The 22,776-nt window shown below is 37.3% G+C and overlaps 1 protein-coding gene across 8 annotated transcripts in view; it reads left to right on the top strand.

Annotated features, from left to right (window-relative positions):
* JAKMIP1 (janus kinase and microtubule interacting protein 1) overlaps positions 1-22,776 on the top strand; it is a 97,418-nt gene that overhangs the window by 22,017 nt on the left and 52,625 nt on the right. For 7 of the 8 annotated variants that reach the window (XM_054203890.1, XM_054203884.1, XM_054203889.1 and 4 more), the window contains 6 exons: positions 1,128-1,622; positions 15,014-15,223; positions 15,849-15,968; positions 18,274-18,420; positions 19,013-19,153; positions 22,351-22,410. In XM_054203890.1, the coding sequence (XP_054059865.1) occupies positions 1,128-1,622; positions 15,014-15,223; positions 15,849-15,968; positions 18,274-18,420; positions 19,013-19,153; positions 22,351-22,410 (1,173 nt within the window). The remainder of the gene's footprint in view (positions 1-1,127; positions 1,623-15,013; positions 15,224-15,848; positions 15,969-18,273; positions 18,421-19,012; positions 19,154-22,350; positions 22,411-22,776) is intronic. The other variant, XM_054203888.1, reaches the window with a different exon arrangement.

Below are 22,776 nucleotides of genomic sequence, written 5' to 3'. Positions count from 1 at the left end.
CCTTTTTTTCTTTTCTTTTTTTTTCTTTCTTCTAAATTAATATCTAATCCCACTTGGAAAAAGCATTGCTTTCCATGCAGCCTGCTGAGCATCGTTTTATAATGAGGCTTCATCCCAGTGGGTATTACTATAATAGGCTATAAGACCTTTCCCCTACTCCCTCCACAACCCTTAGAGTCACTGGCTTATATTTTCTGAAGTGTCTGGGGACTGTGAATAGCCTCACTTTTAGGGTGTCCTGTCTGAAGCCCTTTGAGTGGACGTTATTTCTCAGTAGACCAATTCTTTTGGCTTATCTAATAAGGACTTTCCCATTAAAGTAGCTAAGAAATTAAGAAATCAAAAATCAATGTCTTTTTTTCTTTCCCCCCTCCCCTTTAATTTAGTTTTTATTCCCCATGTTCCTACTGATTAGAACGCCCCTTTGTTGATAGGATCTCTCCTCTCTCTTCCTTCAAGGCAAGATCCTTTCTCATCTGATTAGTGGGAAATACCTTAGGTCAAGTAGTGGATTTAAGAACAGTAATTTGGGACTCAAATCCCAAAGACAGTAAGTGTGTAAATTAGGTAAATCAATCTATGCCTGTCTGAGCACCCCATCTGTTAAACAGTGATAGTGCTGCTTAGCTACAGAAGGATGTTGTGGGAGTAAATTAATTGAATGTATGTGAAAATCTAAGTCATTATGAGCATGCATGAAGCACGGTCCTTCGAATACTAGAAAGTTTTCTAGCATTTCCTTCCTAACATAAACACGAACTCTTTGCTCTCTGTTTGATTCATTTTCCATCTGCTTGTAGATCACAGTTATGGATGAGAGTAGTCTGCGGCGGTTGATGGAGGAGATAAGGGGAGAACTAGATTGGAGGCTGCTTGGGTTTATTTTATTCCCTAAAACTGTGAGAACTTGTTCCCAATAGCACATCCCCATGGCAGATTCGTGCACAACACACAGATTTTCTCTAGCCTTGTTTCTCCAGTTTACTGGAGAGAGTGGTGTCAGGTATGCAGTCTTTGCTTTCGAATATTCAGGATGAAGCTTTAATAAAGTTTAGAGAAAAATCTCCCTTTGTGACTTTTAAAAGTGTGGTAGCACTTGTTAATCAATACTTATATTGATGTTCCAGGTGGGTAAGTTGAGAGAGAAAATCCAAGAGGTTAAGCAAGAAAGGGAGCAGGAGCAGCACAAGCACACTGCCTACGTTTCTGAACTGAAAGCCAAGCTCCACGAGGAGAAAATGAAGGAACTTCAGAGTGTCAGAGAGCTACTGATCCGTCAGCACGAGCAGGAGGTAGCAAGGATGGTGAAAATTAAAGACGGAGAAATTCAGCGTTTGCAGTCAACAGTCAATGTCCTGCGGGACGGGGCGGCTGACAAAGTGAAGACGGCGCTGCTGAGTGAAGCAAAGGAGGAGGCTCGCAAGGCGTTTGATGGTGAACGGATGAAGTTGCAACAGGAGATCTTGGAGCTGAAATCTGGCAAAAAGCAGCTTGAAGAAGCTTTGAACAACATTATGCAGGCGGATAAAATGAAGGCTGCTGACCTGCGCATGGCTTATCAGTCCCATCAGGATGAGATTAATAGAATAAAGCGGGAATGTGAGAGAGAGATCCGCAGGCTGGTAAGTTCATTAAGTAATGCGTGCTTATTTCAATTTATAGCAGCTATTAGTATACTGCTGTATGTGCCCACAACTATCAAACCACTCTTTTGCCGTGACATTGTTCATTAGTGCTGGTTGCTATAGTAGGCCTCTATTTCCACTACTTTCTCCTCCTTACAGCACAGATGAACCTTGGCTCCATGTTTAGCCCAACCCAATCCAAAGCTTTAGCTCACTCATAGAATATGAATGAACCAAGACCTTCCAGGATGAATTTTCTCAACAGACCAAAGAAATAAGACTTTCCCTTTCCCACTTGCTCAACTATATTTCCTTACAAATTCCTGTTGATCAAAGCAGTCAGGCATCGCTTATTTGTCAATGCAAGAGCACCTTTGTGAGATGACAAAATCAACTTCTCAGAGAGCTTTTATAATTATATTAGAGCAACCAATTGTGCTGAACCAAGACAATGTCTTTGCTGCTTCTGCATCATTATCCAGGTCATTCGATTTTAAGAATTGTTGCCCTTTTTTATTTTTTAGAACTTCTGTGCTTTTTCTATTGCAGCTGAAAAGTTAGGGCCTAGGACAGAAGGCTTTTTTCATGCTTCATAAACCCTAGGACTTATGCCCAGATGGCAGACTACGCTGTTTGTATAAAATTCAAAACCAGGGAATATTTCCCAACAGCGAGTGCCCCAACCATTTCAAATTATGCAGCTTTGTAAAATGTAAAGAATGTAAGATGGGCTGCTCACAGTAGTACATTTAGAGAGTTCATCATCAAATGACAGTTCTGTTTGGGACCATGATATTTTCCATGTATATGTATATATCTGATTATTGATCTGTCTAAACTAGCAGTACAATAGCTATGCAAATAAAATCTAAAATGAAAAAAACAATATTTATCATATATCAAGAAGTGCAGACTTTAAATGAAATGAAACATCATGTTTTTTAAGAAAAATATTTTATCAGTTTTTGTTTACACAGGTATGTCCTCTTATTTCTTGTATTTCTTAGGAAAATGATGGTGAGGGCAAGCTGCAAATGTGTTATCTGTTTAATGGTGGTGATTTTCTGTCTGAGACAATGAAAGCTTTTAATGCAGTTAATATTTATGCTTTAAATAAATTGGAGGTTGATCAAGTCTCAGGGGTATCGTTTCCTTGATTAATTAAAGACCACTGCAAAGACTGACAATGTGAGGTTTCTGTAAGCATAGTTTCTTTCATACTTTGTTCCATGTTATAAACATAGAATTTTAAAATCCTAGTACAGGATTTTACAGGTAATTTCAGAAAGTGTTAAAGAGGAGAGGGTTGCTATGTTGTGGCCTGTGTTTTTCTAGAGAACAGTTTCTAATTAAGTTTAACATTCTCAAACCCAAGAAATGGTGAGGTGAGGCACCGCAAATTCTGTCATCCCAAATTGCCAGAGTAAACACACCTACGCTGTGTCTTTGGGTGGTATTGTAAAGGAACCACTTTTCTCTTTCAAGAGTGGAAGCTTTCAGCCTGCTGCAATAGGAAGAATTCATTTAGAATTATAATTGGAGCCTTACTGGGCCTCGGTCACTCTGTACATCTAAAAAGATATTTGGAGAGAGTGCAGATAACTCCTGTTACCCACGCCCAGCCCCAGAGGAAGCCTGGTGTCAGTCTCATGGGCTTTCACTGGATCTCTCCTCAGCCCTGCCTCAGGAGAAGCACAGGGAAAAAATATCAGGGGCCTGGTGTTGCCTTGTAGTGCCTTGACTCCTTTCAGATAATGAATTTTGATTTTTTTTTTTTTTTCACTAAATTGCAGGGGTTGTTTTTATGAAAGAGAAGTGTTTCTTCCAGGAATTCATAGCAATTTAGGCAGTTTTTATGGCAAATGACACTCCCTAAATCTGGACCAAGTTAAAAAATACTGCAGAGTTCCTAGATGCTGCTTTCTTCCTCTGGGCGTGGAACTGCAGAATCAGATCATCAGGATATTTCCCTTCCCCCTCTCGCTTCCATTTTAATTAGTTGAAGGGATGCTTGCCTTAATTTCAGATTAACTGTATCAGCTGCGGATTTGGGGTACTTGTGTTGGTTTAATTCCTACCCTTGCGGGATGAAATTACAAGGATGTGGCAGGCAGTGTTATTAATATTAGCACAGTTCTATAACTGAGCTTCAATTAATGTGCTTTTTTGTATGTGTTGTGCTTTATGGCAATATTAAGAAATCATCATCTTTGGTATTAACAGACTAGATGGGCTGGCCATGTTATAATTCAAATTCAGACAGAGTAATTCAGGATTCAGTGTCTGATTGTCCTGTCAGACTTGCCTGATTATTTTGCATTTTAGATCACGGGTTAGTTTTGCAGATGTATTTGTATAGATATTGCAGCTTAAAAAAATAATTGATATTTTTACCACTGATTTTAATACTCATGCCTAATTGGAGTAAAATCTTGCATTTTTTTGGCTTCCTGTCAAAAAAGAAAGTAGTGAGAAAGGAAAAAAGCAAAATCCATTGCCTGTGAATATATGGATACAATTACATTATGTAAATAAACAGCCATGCTTGTGTGGTAGAAATGTCAGTATTTTAGAACTATCAGTAATCAATTTTGAGATTGTCTTCACAGTTTTGAAGTGAGCCGTGCAAAATACCTAATAAGCCTCTATACAAACAAGACTGAGCGGGGAAGGTCCTAGTGCCTAATAAAGGGAAGTAAAATAGCTATTCAGCAAAAATATAGCACACTTTCTCTGTGCAGTATGAAATATATTGTAAGGTGTGAAATTGTATTAGAATTTGACAGTTTCTGTAATTGATCTAATGTAACAGTGATATAAATGTTTTCATTAATTTAAGGCATGCTTGTTGACAGGGGTTTTTTTATTTATTTATTTTCCCCCAGAAGAAAATATATTCTCACTGCATTGGCACAATGTGCTGGCAGCTAAGAACAGAAGTAAAAATAGTAAAAAACTGGAGAGGCAAATGAGACAGGTGTCTTAAAAGTAGAGACAACATGGCGAATAAGATAAGAAAGCAAGACCAGCTATTACTTAGTTTTTTGGGCCAATATGTCCCGAGTAGTTGAGTCTGAACAGTTGTATTATTGTGTCAATATAGTATGAAAACTGCTGATACAGATTCAAATACTTAAAACCAGAAATAACATTAAAACCCAGCAAATAGGAAAAAAGAAAAAACCAAATAAAAAATAGCAAACTGAAAAATAATCTGCATGAAAGAAAAATGTTAAAGCCTGTTTTTATGTAATAATTCTTTTCCAAAAAAAGAATATACAAAGTCGTAATTGTACTTCTTCATTCATGGGGCTTCGGTATAAACAGCCCTGAAGCACACATTCAGCTGAGGGCTGCACAGGGCAGGCATGTACATACCTAAATAACGCAGTATCAACAGACTTCTGTTTTAATGGCGTCCTTGTAAGTGGTATGTCTGGCTTCCTTCTGAGATTTGGGCTGAACAAGGTAAATTTAGTACAGATCTGACTAATAGTGAAAGGAGTTTATTAAGTTATGTTTACAACGTAGCTTAAAGAGCAGAACTGTACTACAAGAGCATTTAATGTTTTAATCTAAATATAAGAAAAGTACACAAAATAACAATATATTTTAGCCAATTTTTCTTGGGCCTCAATTAAACTTGTCATTTAATTGATTTACTTGGTTTTAAAGTCAAGTTTAAAGTTTGTGTTCAGTGGTAAGTGAAGTTTCTCCCTTTTGCCTGAAATTGCTGAAATAGCACATTCAAATTATTGGTGAGTTTTGGCAACAGATCAACCTTATTCTGTTATCAGCACAGCTCTGAAGGAGGGCGTGAATATTAAGTATCTCATATTAGTTAGAGTTTACATTCATTCTGGGACTACCTGGACACTGTTCTTAGGAAGGCCATTACTTTGCAAGGCACGTTTCTCTAGATACCGTTTTTGCAGAGGTAAAATAGTGGACACGTTACAGTGCTTGCCTTGGAAAATAAATGGAAGAAACCCAATTATTAAAAGTATATTGAATTACATCATCACTGTTTTACTCATTTATAGTATTTCTTGAATCAGAAGGGAAATTAATGTTTATTTAGTCAGACACTGTTAATATAAACATAATATTTAAATTTTGGCATAAACAGATGACACTTGTGTCCTGTATTTTGTGATGTAGCGTTTTAGTAAATATTATTTCCTCTATTGGAAATGTCTTTAACATCAAACTTTTCACCTATTTTACAGACAAATACCATTCAACCTTGTTAAAATCTTTGCACCTATGGTTAAAATCTTTACGTCCTAAATATTCCTAAAAAGCTAGGATTAAAATGAATCGAAAGACTTATTTCACTTTAATGTAAAATAGTCCTAATTTTTTTAACAACAAAATCAATGCAAAAGATTCCACTGATCTTATTAGGTACACAACCAGATCCATGATTAAGAGCGCACAGAATACAACAGATGAATTAAATTCGCTTATTTCAGTTGTATTCTTAAATAACCTCATTAAATTGTCTAAAGGGTAATGTGACATTACTACGGATCCATGATAGCAACGAAGAAAAATCCTTTTGCTGTTAATAGAATCAAACTGAAAGAAACTGTTTTCAGGAGTCATTTTCAGAAGTTCCTATCAGCCATGATTTGTGAAGATAGATGCACTACTTAAGTGTCCTTAGTCTCCTTAGTCTGAATTATCTAGTTGCATGAGTTAAAAACTCCTTCCAATATGGAATCCTTCTTCTGTCCAATGTTTCCCAAATGTATGTAATGCAGTATCTGGAAGAAGGTAATTCAAACTAATAGATTAAGCAGCTTTTAAATGTAAAAATCAAGGCAATTTCACTTAAACTTCTGTTCAAGGAACGGAAAAGCCCTCTGCTGAAATAAGTTTATGTATCATTTATATAGTGATATTTTTATTATTATTATTCTTTCATTTTTGTGCCTGTGGATAACACTATCTCATGATTTAAGTGAAGACTTCTGAAAGACTGAGAGTAACGTTTTTTCAAAATTAAGAATTAGATTGTTACAACTCAGGGCAAAACCAAATTTCAGCTCAAGTCCATCACAAGTTACTGTTTTCTAACGTTGCACAGCTCTTATTGTGCTTGTCTGCCTATAAGTTCTTTGTGTTATTGCTTAGCATTGGCATTCAATATGAGAAGTGCAGTATCATACAATCACAGAAAAATTTAGATGGTGAGGGTTCTCTTGAGGTCATCTGTTCCAATGTCCTGCTCTCCAAGGTCTGCTTTGCAAGTTAAATCGGGTTGCTCTGAGCCTCCTCCAGCCCAATTTGAAAATCTCTGAAGATAGAGATCCAGAGTCTCTGAAGAACCTGCCCCAATGCCTACTCCCTGTGAAATTCCTTTCTTCTTTCTCTTTCTTTAACCTTTGATTATTACCCTTGTTGTTTTGCTGTGCATCTCTGAGAAGCATCTGCCTCTGAGAAACATCTGCTTTGTTCATCCCTGTACCCCACTTCAGATAGTTGAACGGGTATCTGCAATTGTAATGCATCCTGCGGTCTTCTCTTCGGCTGGCTGAGCCAACCGGGCTCCCTCGCCCATTCCTTGGATGTCATACAATGTAACCCCATAGTGGTCTTACCGGCCTTCCTCCAGCTTTTATTGCACTTGTGCCAGTTTGTCAATATCATTTTTTTGTGCTGGGGAGCCCCAAAGTGGCTCCTGGTGTGGTTTCACAAGTGCTTAATAAAAGGCAAAATCACTTCTCTATCCTTCTGGCCACAGTCCTCTTGATTTGGCCCAGTGTCAAGTTAACTTCAATCGTTGCAAGCTCTCACCACTGACCCATATCCAACTTGCCCTTCAGGACACCCAAGTTCTTCCTTTTTTCTTTCTTTTGTCTTTTTTTTTTTTTTTTTTTTCCCTTCCTCCTGGCAGAACCACCAACTTCAATTGGCATCCAGCCTTTTCTGTTGCAGGAATTTAAAGCCTCCCAGGGCAGGACATTGTATCTGTCCTAGGCGAACTTTATGAGGGTTTTCTTGGCCCTTTTCTCAAACATGTCAAAGTCCCTCTGAATGGTGTTACTTTCCTCTAGCGTAGTAACAGCTCCCACAAAGATTTGGTGTCATCCACAAATTTGGGGATGGTGCATTCCATTTCTTCATCTGGGCAGTTAAAATTTGTTATTGTCTTTAAACTTCAAGGGGTAAAATTTAGATGATCAAATGAAAAGCTTTTGCCTTCTGAGAGATTCAGCATATTTTTTTCAGTAAAACATGAAAAACATTAGGAGCAAAATTTTAACAGTCCACCAAAACGTAAAATTGCATCCTTTGCAGTGCTGGCAACTATTTTCTAATAACATTCACTTTCACCTGCATTTCCATTACTAGGATTTTGCCATTTTAAGGCAGTGAAATTCATATCTTCAGGTTACATTCAGCAGCGGGGGTGATACAGAGACCTTTTGTCTCTGGAATTTCTGGTGCAGGGGATGGTTGGCCGTTGGCAGGGGCACTCCGTGATCCTCTGCTGCCCTGAGAAGAAGGATGGACCCTGGCTTTTCTCACTTCACTTGTGCAGTGGCGCATGTTCCTGAACAAGATGTTGAATTTTGAGGCTGGAAAGCTGAGTTTGGAATCATCCAAGTGTGTGCAGTCATGCGTGGCTGGGTAGAGCCTGCTGTAGCATGCTTCTTATCAGCCGCTTAAACCCGCGTGTATTTCACACACAGCTGCTGATACCAAATTGTAGACTGCTTCTCTGGATTTTGCCATCTGTTGAAGACGCGTGTTTCAGCTACATTCCAAGGCTGAGCTAATCTCCTGCGAAGACCCTTCCATCACCTCCAGCATTTTAGGACTGGAAATAATACTTTGCCTTCCATCCTCTGAAGATTTATGCTTGTCCTCTCAGGAACTAACAGGGCAGCATTCCACTGCGGGCTTGTTTTTTTTTCCTGAATCAAGCAGACCTAATGAAAGCTTTTTATAGTGCAGGCTCGATTTTTTTTTTTTCTTCTTAGTATTTTCTAAGGACTCTATTGTGATAGGTAGGTCACAAATCTGACTTTTATACCTATACGCCTTACCACATACTTAAAAAAAAAAAATATATAGGAAAAGCTATTGGAAGAAAATATTGACTGTTAGTTTAGAAAAATAACACATGAAATTAAGAATAAGTCCGATCTACCTGTGTTTATGACCCTTACTTCTCCACTGAATGGCTGGCATTTTGTCACTCTTCCCCGAATGTTCCTAAATAAGCAGCAAACATTTATTTAAATAGGTGGCCATGTCTGGTGTAGAGAATGCTGTGCTCAACCCAGGAATATTTTAATTCCTGCTTCCAGGTGGGTTTTCAGCTTGGGATATTGTGTTAGTTCTTACTGTCCCTTTATAAATGGAAAAGGTGTTAATTCCATTTAGTTCTATCTTTGTTTATTTGAGTAGCATCTCCTTTTTGTTTTACCTAATAACTAGCAATCCTTCTGTCAAGATATCCCTATTTTCAGTGTCAAGCATTTAGTATAAAGAATAATTAAATGTCTTCTGGAGAAGAGCAGTGTAGAATTTTGTTCTGCAGTTGGCTAGGAGATAACTTTGATAAGGATGGGTAAAGAGGAAGGTCTGAAATGCAGCAGCTGGCTTTTTCCACTTTGAAAACTGAGTATGTCACTGCCTTGATAGATCTAGCTTTTAATTCCCTGGGAATTTCTCTTTCAACTTTGTGAGAGGCTAAAGTTCTCCCAAAGGTCTCTGACTTTCTTTCATTGCGGCTATTGAAGTGTGGGATAACTGGCAGGGGGATACTTTTTCCAATGGCTGGCTCGGTTCTCTTTCATGTTTGATAGATATTATTAAAACACTTATTTCTGCTCATTTCTCTTAGCTGTTAGGAGGTGGTTAGAGGCCTGCTCTTAGGAAACTGTGTAATTTTGGCACAGACTATAAATGCTAGCTCTTCATCGATATAAGGCAGGTAATTGCTGTGTTCAGCACCTAACTTTTGACAGCACAAAACCCATTAATTAAGAAATGATACCTTAGAAAGCTATAATTTTTAGCCAGAACTCCAGAGTTACTTATGCTATACAAGGTGATTTCTCAGTTATTTCGCTCTGCAGCTGCTTATGGATGATCTTATTTTCTTTAAAGTCCTCTTTCAGAGGGTATTTCTGATACTTTTCTTATCAAAGCATGTAATTGAATAGGTGTCCTAACCTCATGTTGCTCCACTGCCTTCCTATCACAGACTTTTTGTACTGAATTGTACCATGCTTAATTGCATAAAGAAAAATGTGGCTATTCTAAAATGCTTTAAAATCCATGCAAAACAGAATTTAAGAGTTCATGTGTTGTATTGCATAGCTGCCAAAAGTGGGAAAACTGGTTTTTAAACTGAGAACAAAATTAAAATCAAAGCAGCCACTTGGAAGGAATTTCTGGGATAATATATTTGATTTAGCATAATACCTGTGAGCCCAATGCCTGGATTGGGATCTCATTGTGATAAATATATTGGAAGAAAAGTTTGTCTCTACTCTGTATATTGGTGAGAGGTCCCAGGTACCTCAGTGAGAGGTACAGGGAAGAAAATGAAAGCGGGGGTAGGAGATTAGTGCAGTCAGCTTTCAGTTGCCCATGTAGTGTCACAGCTACATTGTGCCACAGATGCAGAAACCTCTTACACGCGCCTGGCATGGCAGGTCCTGCACCATGCGCCCTGGACCACGGAGGGTTGAGGAGCATGGTGGAAAGGCATCTATTTGCTCAGAATCTGGTCATGAATCATCAGGTGAGAACTTACCCATCCAGGTTTATTAGCTTCATCTCAATGCTGTCCTTAACATCACTTCCAATAGAGAAATTCCTGCATTTCTATAATGTGCTTCCTATGTCTTAGTTTCTCAGGGATTTGTTAGTTTAGGTGTCCTGTACGATGACCAGACAAAATATTGTGATCTCAGCAGTGTAATATCTGTTAAGTATTTACAGTTTTTTCATCGTTTCCTTTTGTATATTAGAGGTGTCATGGAAAAGGAGAGCTATAACAGGAGTTTAAGGAAGGTCAGTCAGGTAACTAAATGGATATTTGTGGTGTCCCTTCAAGTAGGAATAGTGGCATGGAGAAAACATGAAAATGCATGACTGCATGTATGACAAACTGATACTGGGGAGGGGACATAGCACCCTAATATGAGATAAGGGATGAATGGACTCCCATTAGGCTGTGAATATCTTTGACAGTGAGAGTGATTTTTGTTATTGTTGTTTAAGGTAATAAAAGAAAAACAGTTTAGAGAATCCAGAGATGAGAGTTCTGTGAAAAAGAGCATCATTAACAGTAGCGTTCACATTGGATGGTGAGCGGGCAGGACTGCGTTTAAGGCCAGAAAGGAGAATGTTGCAATGACTACGGCATGATACAAGAACTCAGTTAAAAGCCCACCTCTGTGTATGGATTTTAGAGCTGATAGGCAAAAAGGGTCTTTAGCTGTAATCAAATTGCACCTGTGAGAGAACAGAATTAAAGGTGACAACTACTTTAGGTATGTAAGCAATAAGTAGTTTGGAGATGGCTCCCTAATGATCTAAAACAGACATTAAAAAGCATGAAAAGAAAGGAATGCTATGCATGCTAAAGTAATAAATTCTGGATTCTGCTTGGTGAATGAGCATTGTAGTAGTAGAATACAGGGTTAAACCTTTAAACTTGAGAGGTCATGAGGGGACCACTAACTGTTATTTCACTTAATATCATAAAAGCAAATAATGTTCAGTCTACAGTAGTCATAAATGACAATTGGAAAATATCTCAAGATGTGAGTGTGTATTTGTATATATACATGTATATGTACACTGTGTGTGTTTGTGTATGTATCTATATACACATATACATATCATATATACATATATATATATATAGAGAGAGACTAAAACGTTTATGGGAAAAGCAAACTTGCATAGGTGGAAAAGTTGACAAGTTCTTAAGCATACAGCTTCTTAATCTGCTGAAAGGCTTCTGTACCTGAAAGCTTGTTTCTTTCCAACTCTGTCACTTGGTCTAATAAAAAATATTCCTTCTCTTTTAGACTGTGTGGATTCCTAGACAATCTTGGCTATGACAGTGTCGCTTCCCCAACATGAATTTGATCAAAATAGCAATCTGCAGGGAACCCAGATTAATTAATTTTGATTTTCACTTACTTAATGGAAGACACTTCTCTCCCTACTAAAATAAAGACCGTACTACACTGTCTAATTACACAAGGCTATTTTCCTTTATGCTGCCAAGTTTTTTTTCTTTGTGTAACCAAACCTGACAAGAATCTGAGAAAAGAGGAGTTCTCCAGTGCTACAGTACTGGCATGGAGACTTTCTGTGAGTTTTTGGAACTATTAGAACACATAAGACTAAGCTGAGCTAGTCTTTTGTGAGTGGTTGACCTTTCTTCTCTAGCTGTCCGCTAGTGTTCAGTTTAAACCTAAACCATATCTCTCCTTTTCCTAGTCTTGTACCTCCTCTTTCTTTGCTTGCCTGCCCCTTGACCTACCATCTCTCCCATGTGTAACTGAGGGATGCTCCATCACTGTAAAATATTTCTCCTCCTTTTTTTTCCCCTCTGGCATAATTTGTACTCTCTGTTAAGAAAGCAGATAGGGAAGATGAACAAGTTTGCTCTGAAGTCTGCAGGTCTGAAGAAAGACAGTAAATCTTTAGGTCAGGCATTGGAGTAAATTTAAGAAAATTGAGGCATTGACTGGGTTGCTCTAGTTAGATTGGGGAAATCAAAGATGTAACTGTCCCCTTGAGGAAAGGAGACTTGTAGTGTGACTGAGGCTTCTGAAACAGAACTTAAGGTAGAGGCGTTACTGCTGCAGAGAAGCATTACTGCTGCAGTTCTATTCACCTTCATCAGTTTGTAATAAGTTAGTTGCTTAGAAATTCTTTCTGTTAGGTTGAGCTTATAAAAAAGTAATCATATTGTACTTTACCTCAGTAAAAGTAGTGCTCTGTGTAGTAATAATGCTCTGTGTGTTTGTGTGCACGTGTCCACGTGCATACTCTTACATGAGTAAGAGATTCTCTAGTGTTTACCTGTAACTTAAAATATAAGCTCAAAATAAACAAGGTTGTGCAGCCATTGCTTTTATATTGTTATTTTCAATTATTATCAGTTCTCAAAGATTTTTTTTTATTTGACTGGAACATGGAGTGTTGCTTTTTTCTGAAAGTTTCACACATGTAGATTTTATGGTAGAAAAAACAGTAGTAGGAAGAGCAGAGGGGAATTCTGCCTTCTTTCCTGCTTTCCCCTAACTCCCACCCCAAAGCCATGCTCTTCCATGGTGTTTCTTTCTAATGTGTGTGAGCTTGTGTGCTTTGATCTATGGAAGTGTGTGTGAAGGATGACATGGGCATGATTTCACTGGTCACATCTGTTTCGAACAATCTATTCTGCTGCAATTCAGTAAGGAGCAGTCCATTCCAAGACTGTTGCTTTCTTTTTAATTCCAACTTAAGCGCCCATGTCATTCTGTTTACCATTTAAGTTGTGAGAATACGAAAAGTATGAAATGTGCTACTAATTGGGTAACCAAAATCAAGGCTGCCTATGTAACCTTGGTTTTCCTTGTTAAATATATGCCTTGCATGGCCAAATTTCTATCTCAACTACATACATGTTCAGTGTGAACACCTGTGTAATTGAAAGTGAAACTTTGCCCACAGTATTTAGTTACATGACATTTTTTCCTCCCAAGGGGTCCCTGATAGATGAGTGTTCATGACAGATAGCATTCAGTGAATGAGGCAGCTGCTTAATTTTTGTCATTGCTCGTCACTGCACAGTCCCTCTGAAACCCTGCATGTTGCAAATTCTTCCATTAATAAAAACTGCATTCTTTTCCTGCAAGTCCTTTCTGGCATACTTGAAAGTCTCACGAATCTGAATTAACGTACTGGGAAGTGTTACACCAATTTACTGGATGAGAAATTGAGACCCAGCGACCTTCCCAAATCAGGAAAGAAATCAGAACCAATCTCCATCAGTTCCAGTTGGAACTTAAAAATAGTTTGACCAGCTTATTGACTGCAAATCGGACCTTTTTATCTTCAATCATGACGTGACTTGGTTCAGCCAGGCCATCTCCTGCCACTCAGGTTCTGTACACAAACTAATGTCATGTGCTTTGTAGTATGTGAAAGGAGTAAGGCAAGAATCCTGAAGAAGCAAATTGTATCTAATCATGTAATCTGATTGTGTTAATCCTGTACATCACTCAGACTTAACGATAAGTTACTTCTAATACTTCCTTTCTTCTTCTTCTTTTTTCTTTTTTTGTGTGTGTAACGATGTAAAAGACTTCTATGGTTGTAGGGCTATAATAAGCAACAAATGTATTATTTAACAAGTTCATAATTTTATTTTTTCAAATAAGAATTCCATGGGTTTATGTTGTTCAAGAAAACAATTTAGTAAACTGAAGGAGATACAGCACAGTTCCAATAAATATCTTGTTAATGGTTAACATGGTTGTTAAGAAATGTGTTTCTATAGTAACTGCTGCAGATTGTCACTTCCTCTAGCATTTGGAATAGTACCAAAGTGAATTTAACACTGATGCTGCGAGGGACAAACCCTACGAGAGCTGCAATAGATCACTGCTAGCAGTGTGCTTTATTTGGGATCAAGATGTATGAACGACACAGTTCAGTAACCATAGATGGTGTTTAAGAACTATTTCTTCCTACCCTTTATTCTAATGCTCTGTGTGCCTTTGCTTTTTTCCTTCTATACAAAGACTAGTCCTCATTTGAATCTCATAGCAAGGGCACATAAAATACATAGGTATGCTTAAGATTTTAAGTTTAAATGTGTGTGCGTGTGTATGCTACTAATGTTTAAATGTCGGTGAAGAGATTCGCCACGTGTGATTTTTCACTATTAAAGAGAGAGTCAACATGAGGCAAAAGTGTATGGCTCAAGCTTTAAAACAAAGCCCAGGTGAGTTTTAAAAAAAAGTGTTTGTCTTATCTTGTACTAGCCCTGCGTTTCTTCTCTGAAGCATTGCAAAGGGAGATTTTTCTTCTGCTTATAGAAGTGTGTATCCTCAGATGAAATGCATGATTTCGGTGGCTGTGTATTCTGTTTCAGCGTATGGTTGTGTCTACTTTTGTTTGTCTTTTGAGTTGAGACTGCACTGAGAAAACCCATGATCAAGTGAAGGCTGAAACATTTTTTAAGGGGAGGTGAAAAGGCTTCAGAAGAGAGAGATCTTTTTTAGCAACCACAGTTTGGCTGCTGGTGTAATACTGAGAGAAACAGAACCTTCTTTTTGCACGTGTGTGGATGTGCATTCAGTGAACATGTGGAGATGTTACAGAAACTTCCTTCTTGCTTTATTTCGTTCCAGATGGATGAGATAAAAGGCAAAGACAGAGTGATTCTGGCTCTGGAGAAAGACCTCGGTGTTCAGGCAGGCCATACACAGAAACTGCTCCTTCAGAAAGAAGCTTTAGACGAGCAGCTTGTCCAAGTGAAGGAGGCAGAACGATACCACAGTAGTCCTAAGAGGGAGCTTCCAGCAGGAGTGGGGGATATCAGCGAACTGATGGGAAGCCCGGTAAGAAAATTGTTTTCTTCAAGTGTTCAACACAGGGTAATTGCTGCCTAGGTGTTTTCTGGTTACTTTTAAAATACTAGAAGGACTAATTCATGGTAAATGGCCCTGCACTGTGCTGTTTCACTGGTGATTTAGAAACTCCTTGGATTTCTTGAATTTCAAAGAATGTTGAAAAATATGTAGATGGACAATTTACACTGTGAACTTCAGCTGTGAACCCCATTATTTTATTAGCTATTTATTTCATAACTTTATGAATGATTTTAACCAATGGCTACTAGATACTATACTTTTCAAAAACTATGCCATGGGATTTTAATCTGTCCTATGTACTTCTTACTTCTAGCTGACAGTAAGAAATCTGTTGAGAATTAACCAGTAATAGGTGAAACATTAATTATCTAGCTTTTTTTTAAAAAAAAATTTAAACCTTTACATAACATTTCACAAGTAGACACTTTTCATGTAATATATTATGTAGCATTTCCACGGGATGTTTTTGTTCATGTTTCAGTTAATTAAAAAATTTACACAATCCACTTGCTAAACAGTGATATTAAATTTACAGAGAGTAAAATATTTTTTAAAAGGTAATTTTATATATCTATATGTTTTTGATGTAAAGGAGCAGCATTTGGATGAACGAGATGTGCGGAGATTTCAGTTAAAAATCGCTGAACTGAATGCTGTAATAAGGAAGCTGGAAGACAGAAATACTCTCTTAGCAGATGAAAGAAATGAACTGGTAAATTAATTAGTAATAACACAGATGGTGACTGGGAGGGCATCTTTATGGTAAAAGATTTAATGTTGGAAAGTCTGTGTTATAAATAATTTACAAGTTAGTCCTGGTTGGCCTCAATCAATTCTATCTAAATATAACAGAGATTTCTATAGAAATTCACTTTGTGACCATGAAAGACATGGATGGAATCTCTCTTGTTCCAGAAAAATAAAACTTTATAAATTTATTCTGGGGTCATCTTAATCAAACTGACTGGTAGCTTGCCTGTGGCACTGTGTAATGATGTTGTGTAAAACATGCATAATGTATGCACTTAAATTACTGTATTAATCTTTTTGAAATTTGACATTGGTTTTGTGATGTGCTTATGCTAGCTAGGAGTTAAAAAAGCTTTCTTGTGCTGGAGATCAAAAATCTGCCATTTCTCAAGGGAAATCTCTTAAGTAGGTGAAATTATCCTAGGAGAGTGATAGTAACTTACAAAAGAAAGGATATGACAAGAATTTTAAGAATGAATTTTATTAGCCTGCATCGCTACTTAATGGCTTGTGCTGCCGTTAATGGTAAAACTCCCATTGACTGCAATGGGAGGTGAGTTTTTACAATAAGAATCTTTACACATGTCCTCCTATAATGCCCTATCTCTAGTGGCAGAAGAAAAGATTTTTCATTCTAATTAGATGGAAATTTACCCTCATGCAAGATATGTATCTGATTCTAAAACAATGCTATGATGTACGGTGAGGGCAGAAGGGGAGGGCACTCTTGACACGTGTCAGTCCTACAGATGAGTGAAGCATTGACATCTTCCTCCGTGCTTTGTCAGACTTAGCTCTTCAAGTTGAGATATGAAGGCTTCACTTTACAATAAGAGGACTTAATTTAGTTATGACATCTCAATGATTATAGGAAGAGCTAATTTTTTGAAATTTTCTTGTTCAATATCTTGGCTGAATCTAGATTAGGAAGTGAACTGAACAATACAAGAGTAAATTGGATGAATTGAGAACATAATTGTGTCTTTTTCTTTAAATTTTTCCTCTTTAAGTAGCTGTATAGTCTAAACTGCCCTCTAATATGACAAAATTGATTCCTCATTAACAATGTGAGTTTCTTGGGGTAAGAAGAACATGCATTTTAGCCTGGGTACAGTTTGCCATTTTTCCTACTTTGCCTAGGTGCTGAGTGTTTGTTGTTTGGGTTTTTTTCCCTACTTTTACTGCTACAGTTGCTTTTCTCTCCTCTATGCTTTCAAGAATGTCTTGCCTTTTTTCAAGATTGTGTTATATAAAGACATGATAATTCAGCCTCCTAATTCTTTCTGTGGACATAAGTAATTCAAAACATCCTTGAAGAATGCTGAAGTACTGCAACATCTATCCTTCAATGTCCCTCTAGATGGAGGCATGTATGACTCAGTCAAGTGCTCTTCTTGATGCTTGACCTAGACGCATAAGAAATATATTTTGGAAAAGATATGGAGAAGGTTTTGTCATATTGTGAGACAATATTACATAAACCCAGTAATACCAGTAAACTGGTATGATTAAGCATGCTGAAAAATAATTTTCTCCTCAGAATGAAACAGAAAACCAAATACTCAATGAAATTATCTCAGGAGAAAGATTATCTTTTTCTCATTTCCAGTTAAAACTCAGTAAATTGAAAAATCTTTTGATTGGAAAAAATAGATATTTTTTTTTTTACAAACGAAACAGATGAAGGATTAATGTAGCAAAGAGAGTGAAATATTGAATACACACAAATGCAAGAAAGGGCAGTAATTTGCTTCACATAATTGTCTGACATCATAAAACCACAGGAACAAAATTGAGCAGCTTGAAAATGTCAGCAGAATGCTGAGATCGAATCTGTGCCCTCTGGCTGACTTTCTCATTGCTCTAATTACACATTAGGTACCGGGTTTTTAAAGTACAGTAGGAAGAATTTACTCCTACTACAGCATACTGAAAACGACTACCCTAGAGACCTAGTTGCTCACAAGAAGTTTATAAACAATGAGATTAGTTTATCAGCAAATCACTTTTATGGATCATCGTAAGTGTTTTCCAGGAGCAAAATCCATTGACCGGATCTAGTGTTTTTGTAGACTACAAAAGTACTATTTCTTATTTGTTTGGACTCCTGTAGTTCTGAGTTCAGCAGTAGTCTATATCAGATGCCACTTAACAAAAGAACTAAACTTTCTGAATGAAGGAAGAAGGCAAGTGAAAACACTCATATTTCTTCTTTCCTACAAGTATAAACTAAAGCACAGCTAACTTTGTTCCTTTGCCATTTGCAGCTGAAACGTTCTAGGGAGACAGAAAGTCAGCTGAAGCCTTTGGTAGAAAAAAATAAGAGGATGAGCAAAAAAAATGATGATATGTTGCAATGTATCCAGAGAATGGAAGAGAAAATAAAAAATCTATCAAGGGAAAATGCAGAATTGGTAAGTAATTATCTCTGACATCATGTTATAAGAATACATTGCACACAGTTACTTTTGAGGTGGAAGTGCTTGTGAGGCTTTTACTCTAATACAGACATTTCAAAATCTTAGTCAGCCAACGCAACTGAATATTCATACTCTAAATACAGAGTGGCATGTGCTTTGTGTTGTATCAATTCATGCTGATTAAGGGAAGGAATCACAGATAGACAAAATGTGTTTGGAGGCTATAAAAGTGTATGACTAAAAATCAACGTTAATAGATGCTGCTTTTCTGATTAAAAGTCAGAACTGAATTTGAGCTCTACTATGTTAGATCATTGAGTTTACTTGTCTGCTAATTTTGTCCCAGATCATGTTCTTTGTTTCTGTTTTAATTTATCTTATGTGAAATATTAACACTGAGGCATACAGAACGTGTAATTTTTGTTGTTGTTGAAAGAGGCCTTATTTGTAGTGGAGTATGCACTGATGTGTCCAAAGAATTCTTGATTACTACCTCACATGTGAGAATTTTCCTCCTGTTCCAGCAAGAGACTTTAAAACGTTCTTTATGTTTAATTTTTTTTTTATTTTATTTTAATTTTTGTAGAAAGAGAAGTTATCTGCACAACCAGCACTGAAGAGGCACACATCTTTGAATGATCTCAGCAGCACACGGGAGGAACAAGAAATTGAGTTCCTTAGACTGCAAGTCAAAGAACAGCAGCATGTTATTGATGATCTCACAGTGGTAATGTTTATGACTGGTATACACACATGCATGCACACACATCTATAGGCAAGCTAAAGATCTGAGAGCAGTATTTTAACTCCAGTTGTTGTAGTGATATGGAAGTAGTTCTTTGGCATGGAAGGGTTCTTGTTATTTCTCAGGTGGTGAAATGATTTATTTGGAATGTGTTTGAATCTCTGTATTCTAAAATATTTACCTATTATGAGCTGCTTGTGAAAAGACGTGCACCATCTAACTTACAAAATCGGCTAGCAACAACCGAAGAACTTTGAGGGAAGATCACGTTTCAAAACTTAATGACAGAAACGTGTTGGATGTAGACACTGGTGCAAACTCAACCACTCCCCTGATCTAGAAGTTCTCCTAAAAGAAGGGAACATGCAGGATGGCATTATTTCACCTAACCAAGCATCTCTGACTGAGCTGGCCACAGTAGCTGTCTTTATAACAAATGGAGAGAAATATGCATGATTCATCCAAACAAAGATAGCAGCATAGCTTAAGGTTGGAATTGCATAGCTGCTACCCTCTGACTATGAAGACCACTTGAGATGATGCTCATAGATGTTTGCACTGTTTGATTAGGACTCTCTTGAATTGTGTTAGAGTTGTCTAATGCTATTTAGTGTAACGTATGATACGTTCTTCTGGTGCCGGTAGAAATGACGTGTCCTCTCTGAGAGACCCCTACCCTTCTGGAGCAACAGCTGGAACTCAGGCAGACTGTTTTAGAGAATCTCGAATGGCACTACTGACTGCTACAAAATGATAAAAAGAATTTAAGATCATTCTGTCTAAATAAAAAAATAAACAATTGGCTACAACATTGAAAATAAAAATAGAAGATCCAAAAAGATAAAACAGCAAGACGTGCTACTGCTCTGTCTGGAACACTGTCTCTATTCTTGGCAGTTCCTCTGAGATTTTGACCCAGGATTTCTCTCTGTAATCAGTGCCAAAGACTGATGTCTGCATGCATTCTCCAGTGTCACAGTGTTATAAGCAGTAGGATGTTATTCAGACACTACGATGTAGGGTCTGATTCACACAGCAATGCTGCTTTACTTTCCAAATACAACTGTACAGGCAGGGACTGTGACGTGATTTTAAATTATCAGTATATGGCAGATATAACCTCACTTATATTTCAGTGTAAAGTGGGTATAAAAGGGCTCTCTTTTTACTGTTTCAGCCAGTAATCTGAGGAAATATATTGTATCCTGACTTTGGTCAACTTGTGATTAGTGTGCAAGTCAAATAAATAAATATTTAAAAATATGGTTTCATTTTTGCTTTGTTTCCTGATTACAGATACTTTTTCACTGTCAGAAATAAGTTAAATTGTTAAAAAGGGTACTGCTTTCGTTGGCAGTACAAACTAATTAATGCTTCGCCTTCGATATGAATGCAGTGGGACTCTGCGCTTCCATTGTGCTTTTCAGCTGTCTTTTCTGGCTCAAACCACACCTCTACAGAACACAAATGTATCATAATTATCAAGAATGACCCACATGTCACATACCTGATTAATACAAAAGTCATCAGCTTACCTCCAGCTGAGACCAATATGATACACAGAAATAAGAATGATAGTCTTAGGCAATAGGGTTGTCTGAATTGATTAGCGTTGTCATTTTTAGGGTATCTTTGATGCCGTTGAAGCCGTATAAACAGTAATTTTCTGGTCAGCTCTTAAAAGGAAAGCTGTCGAGGTAGATGATTGCAAAAGATGTTAGTGATTCAGCAAATAGTGTTTTTTAATTGTCAGCATTATTGTTCTGGTAGCTTGATGTATTACTAAGTAAATTAAGCAGCCTTCTTGCAAACAAGAAGGGAGAAGTGGGGAGTTTTTGAAGTGTGTGTTCACTCTGCACTGAAGTGAGAGGAAAGGAAAGAAAAGACAGAGTGAGAAGACTAGCCAGTTTCTCCAACTGTTTGGACACCTGCTTGGGATGTAGGAGACCCAGGTTAAACCAGGGACTGTGCCTTAACCAGGTACCTGAGGAGGGAACGTTATTCTTCAACACTGTCTAAAATTCAACTTTGTGTTTTCAGTTTCAGATTAATATATTAATTATTCTGCAGATTGAAACACCTGCTCTGTTCTACCTTGGCAGTCATTACTTTTCTTTATTCTGAAAACCACATGTATTAAAGGTGCTATATAATTTATTGACTTTTCTGAATTATTTTGTATTTTCCAAAACTTTGTTACTGGAAAAATTTGCTGATAAAGATTGATATTTTTGTTGTGATTTCCAATGGGAGCTTCCTATTTGTCCAGTTTCTGACCTGAATATAAAGTAAATAGAATAATACCACGCAGTGAGCAATAACTGCTAGAGAAGCACTTGGAACTGCTATCATTCTTTCAAAAACCGAGATGTTTTGAACAAAGATGCAGAGCTAAGGAAAGAATCAGGAAAAAGGCAAGGAGACAGAACACCTGCTTCCTGTGTTTGTTTTTTTGATTGTCCTCTCCTTTGCATTTTTTTACCTTCTTTTTCTCCTCTTCTACTTTGGAATTCAAGGCAGTATTTTTGGGCTTGAATGTTCATAAACCCTGCAGTTTTTCCCAGTTACAACCTCCTCATATTATGATATAGTTAATTATGATCTTGTTCCATGGTCACAGTAGAAAAAAAGACACTAAGTTGACACAGACTAAGTGATGAGAGCACCTTTGGATTTGAGACTTTTGCCCTACAAGGATAAGTCACATGTAACGCTGTATCTGCATATGCGTAGTTGTATACCAGAGTATGCCTGATATAATAACTTGTAATTACTGAGGCTGAACTCATTTTTGGCTACTGACCTGCTTCTTCAGGATGGTTGAACATTGGAGTGAGAATGTGTATTCTGTTTCCGTAGTGAGCTTCTTGGTAAAAGAGTCAAAAGAACTGTCAGAAATCTGTGCCCAGTATTTAACAAAGCCTTTTCTTGCCAACTGCCCATCAAGTGTGTAAAGTATATGGCTGAAGGTTTGTTTGCTAAAGGGATAAAGGACATAAGGCGATAAAGTACAGCGTGATGTTATACCAATGTGGCGTTATTCAAGAGGATAAAGACATTGTCTTTGAGTTAGCTTTACCGTAGGCTTTAAGAAAACTTGAATGATATTTTTTGTGCTAGACATATCTAAATACATATCTCAAAAGAAACCCATACCAAAATGTTCTCTTTCCTTCTAGGAAAGGGAACGGTTATTACGGTCTAAAAAACAGAAGAGGAAAAGTCTGAAGCCTCCAAAGGTGAGCAAACTTTCAGTTTCCCATGTGTTTTGGTTGCTGTGAACAGTGCTGGTTTCAAATATTGCCTGAAATTAGAGCTCTACTTAAACTGATGGTAAGATTTCCTATAATTCTCCTATTTTTTCCAGTGAGTGCTTATTAACTTTTTCTTAGGATAATTCAGGAGCTGCAAGTTTTTGTACTGCACACAAGTGTTGTTGTTTTGTTTTTTGTTTTAAATAAACAATATCATTACACTTTTAGCTGTTGTGGCCTAAATAATCAAGTGGCTTGAGGTCTAAATGATATAATAACTTGAAACAACTACCATTCTAAAGGACAAATGCTCAGTTCTTTTTAAAGAAAATACACCCTTTAAACTACTTG

The sequence above is a fragment of the Rissa tridactyla genome, chromosome 5 (genome assembly GCF_028500815.1).
Source record: "Rissa tridactyla isolate bRisTri1 chromosome 5, bRisTri1.patW.cur.20221130, whole genome shotgun sequence".
In the NCBI taxonomy this organism is placed as follows: Eukaryota; Metazoa; Chordata; class Aves; order Charadriiformes; family Laridae; genus Rissa; species Rissa tridactyla.
Note: the sequence above shows the minus strand (reverse complement) of the source record. Positions and strands in the feature narration are given on the sequence as shown.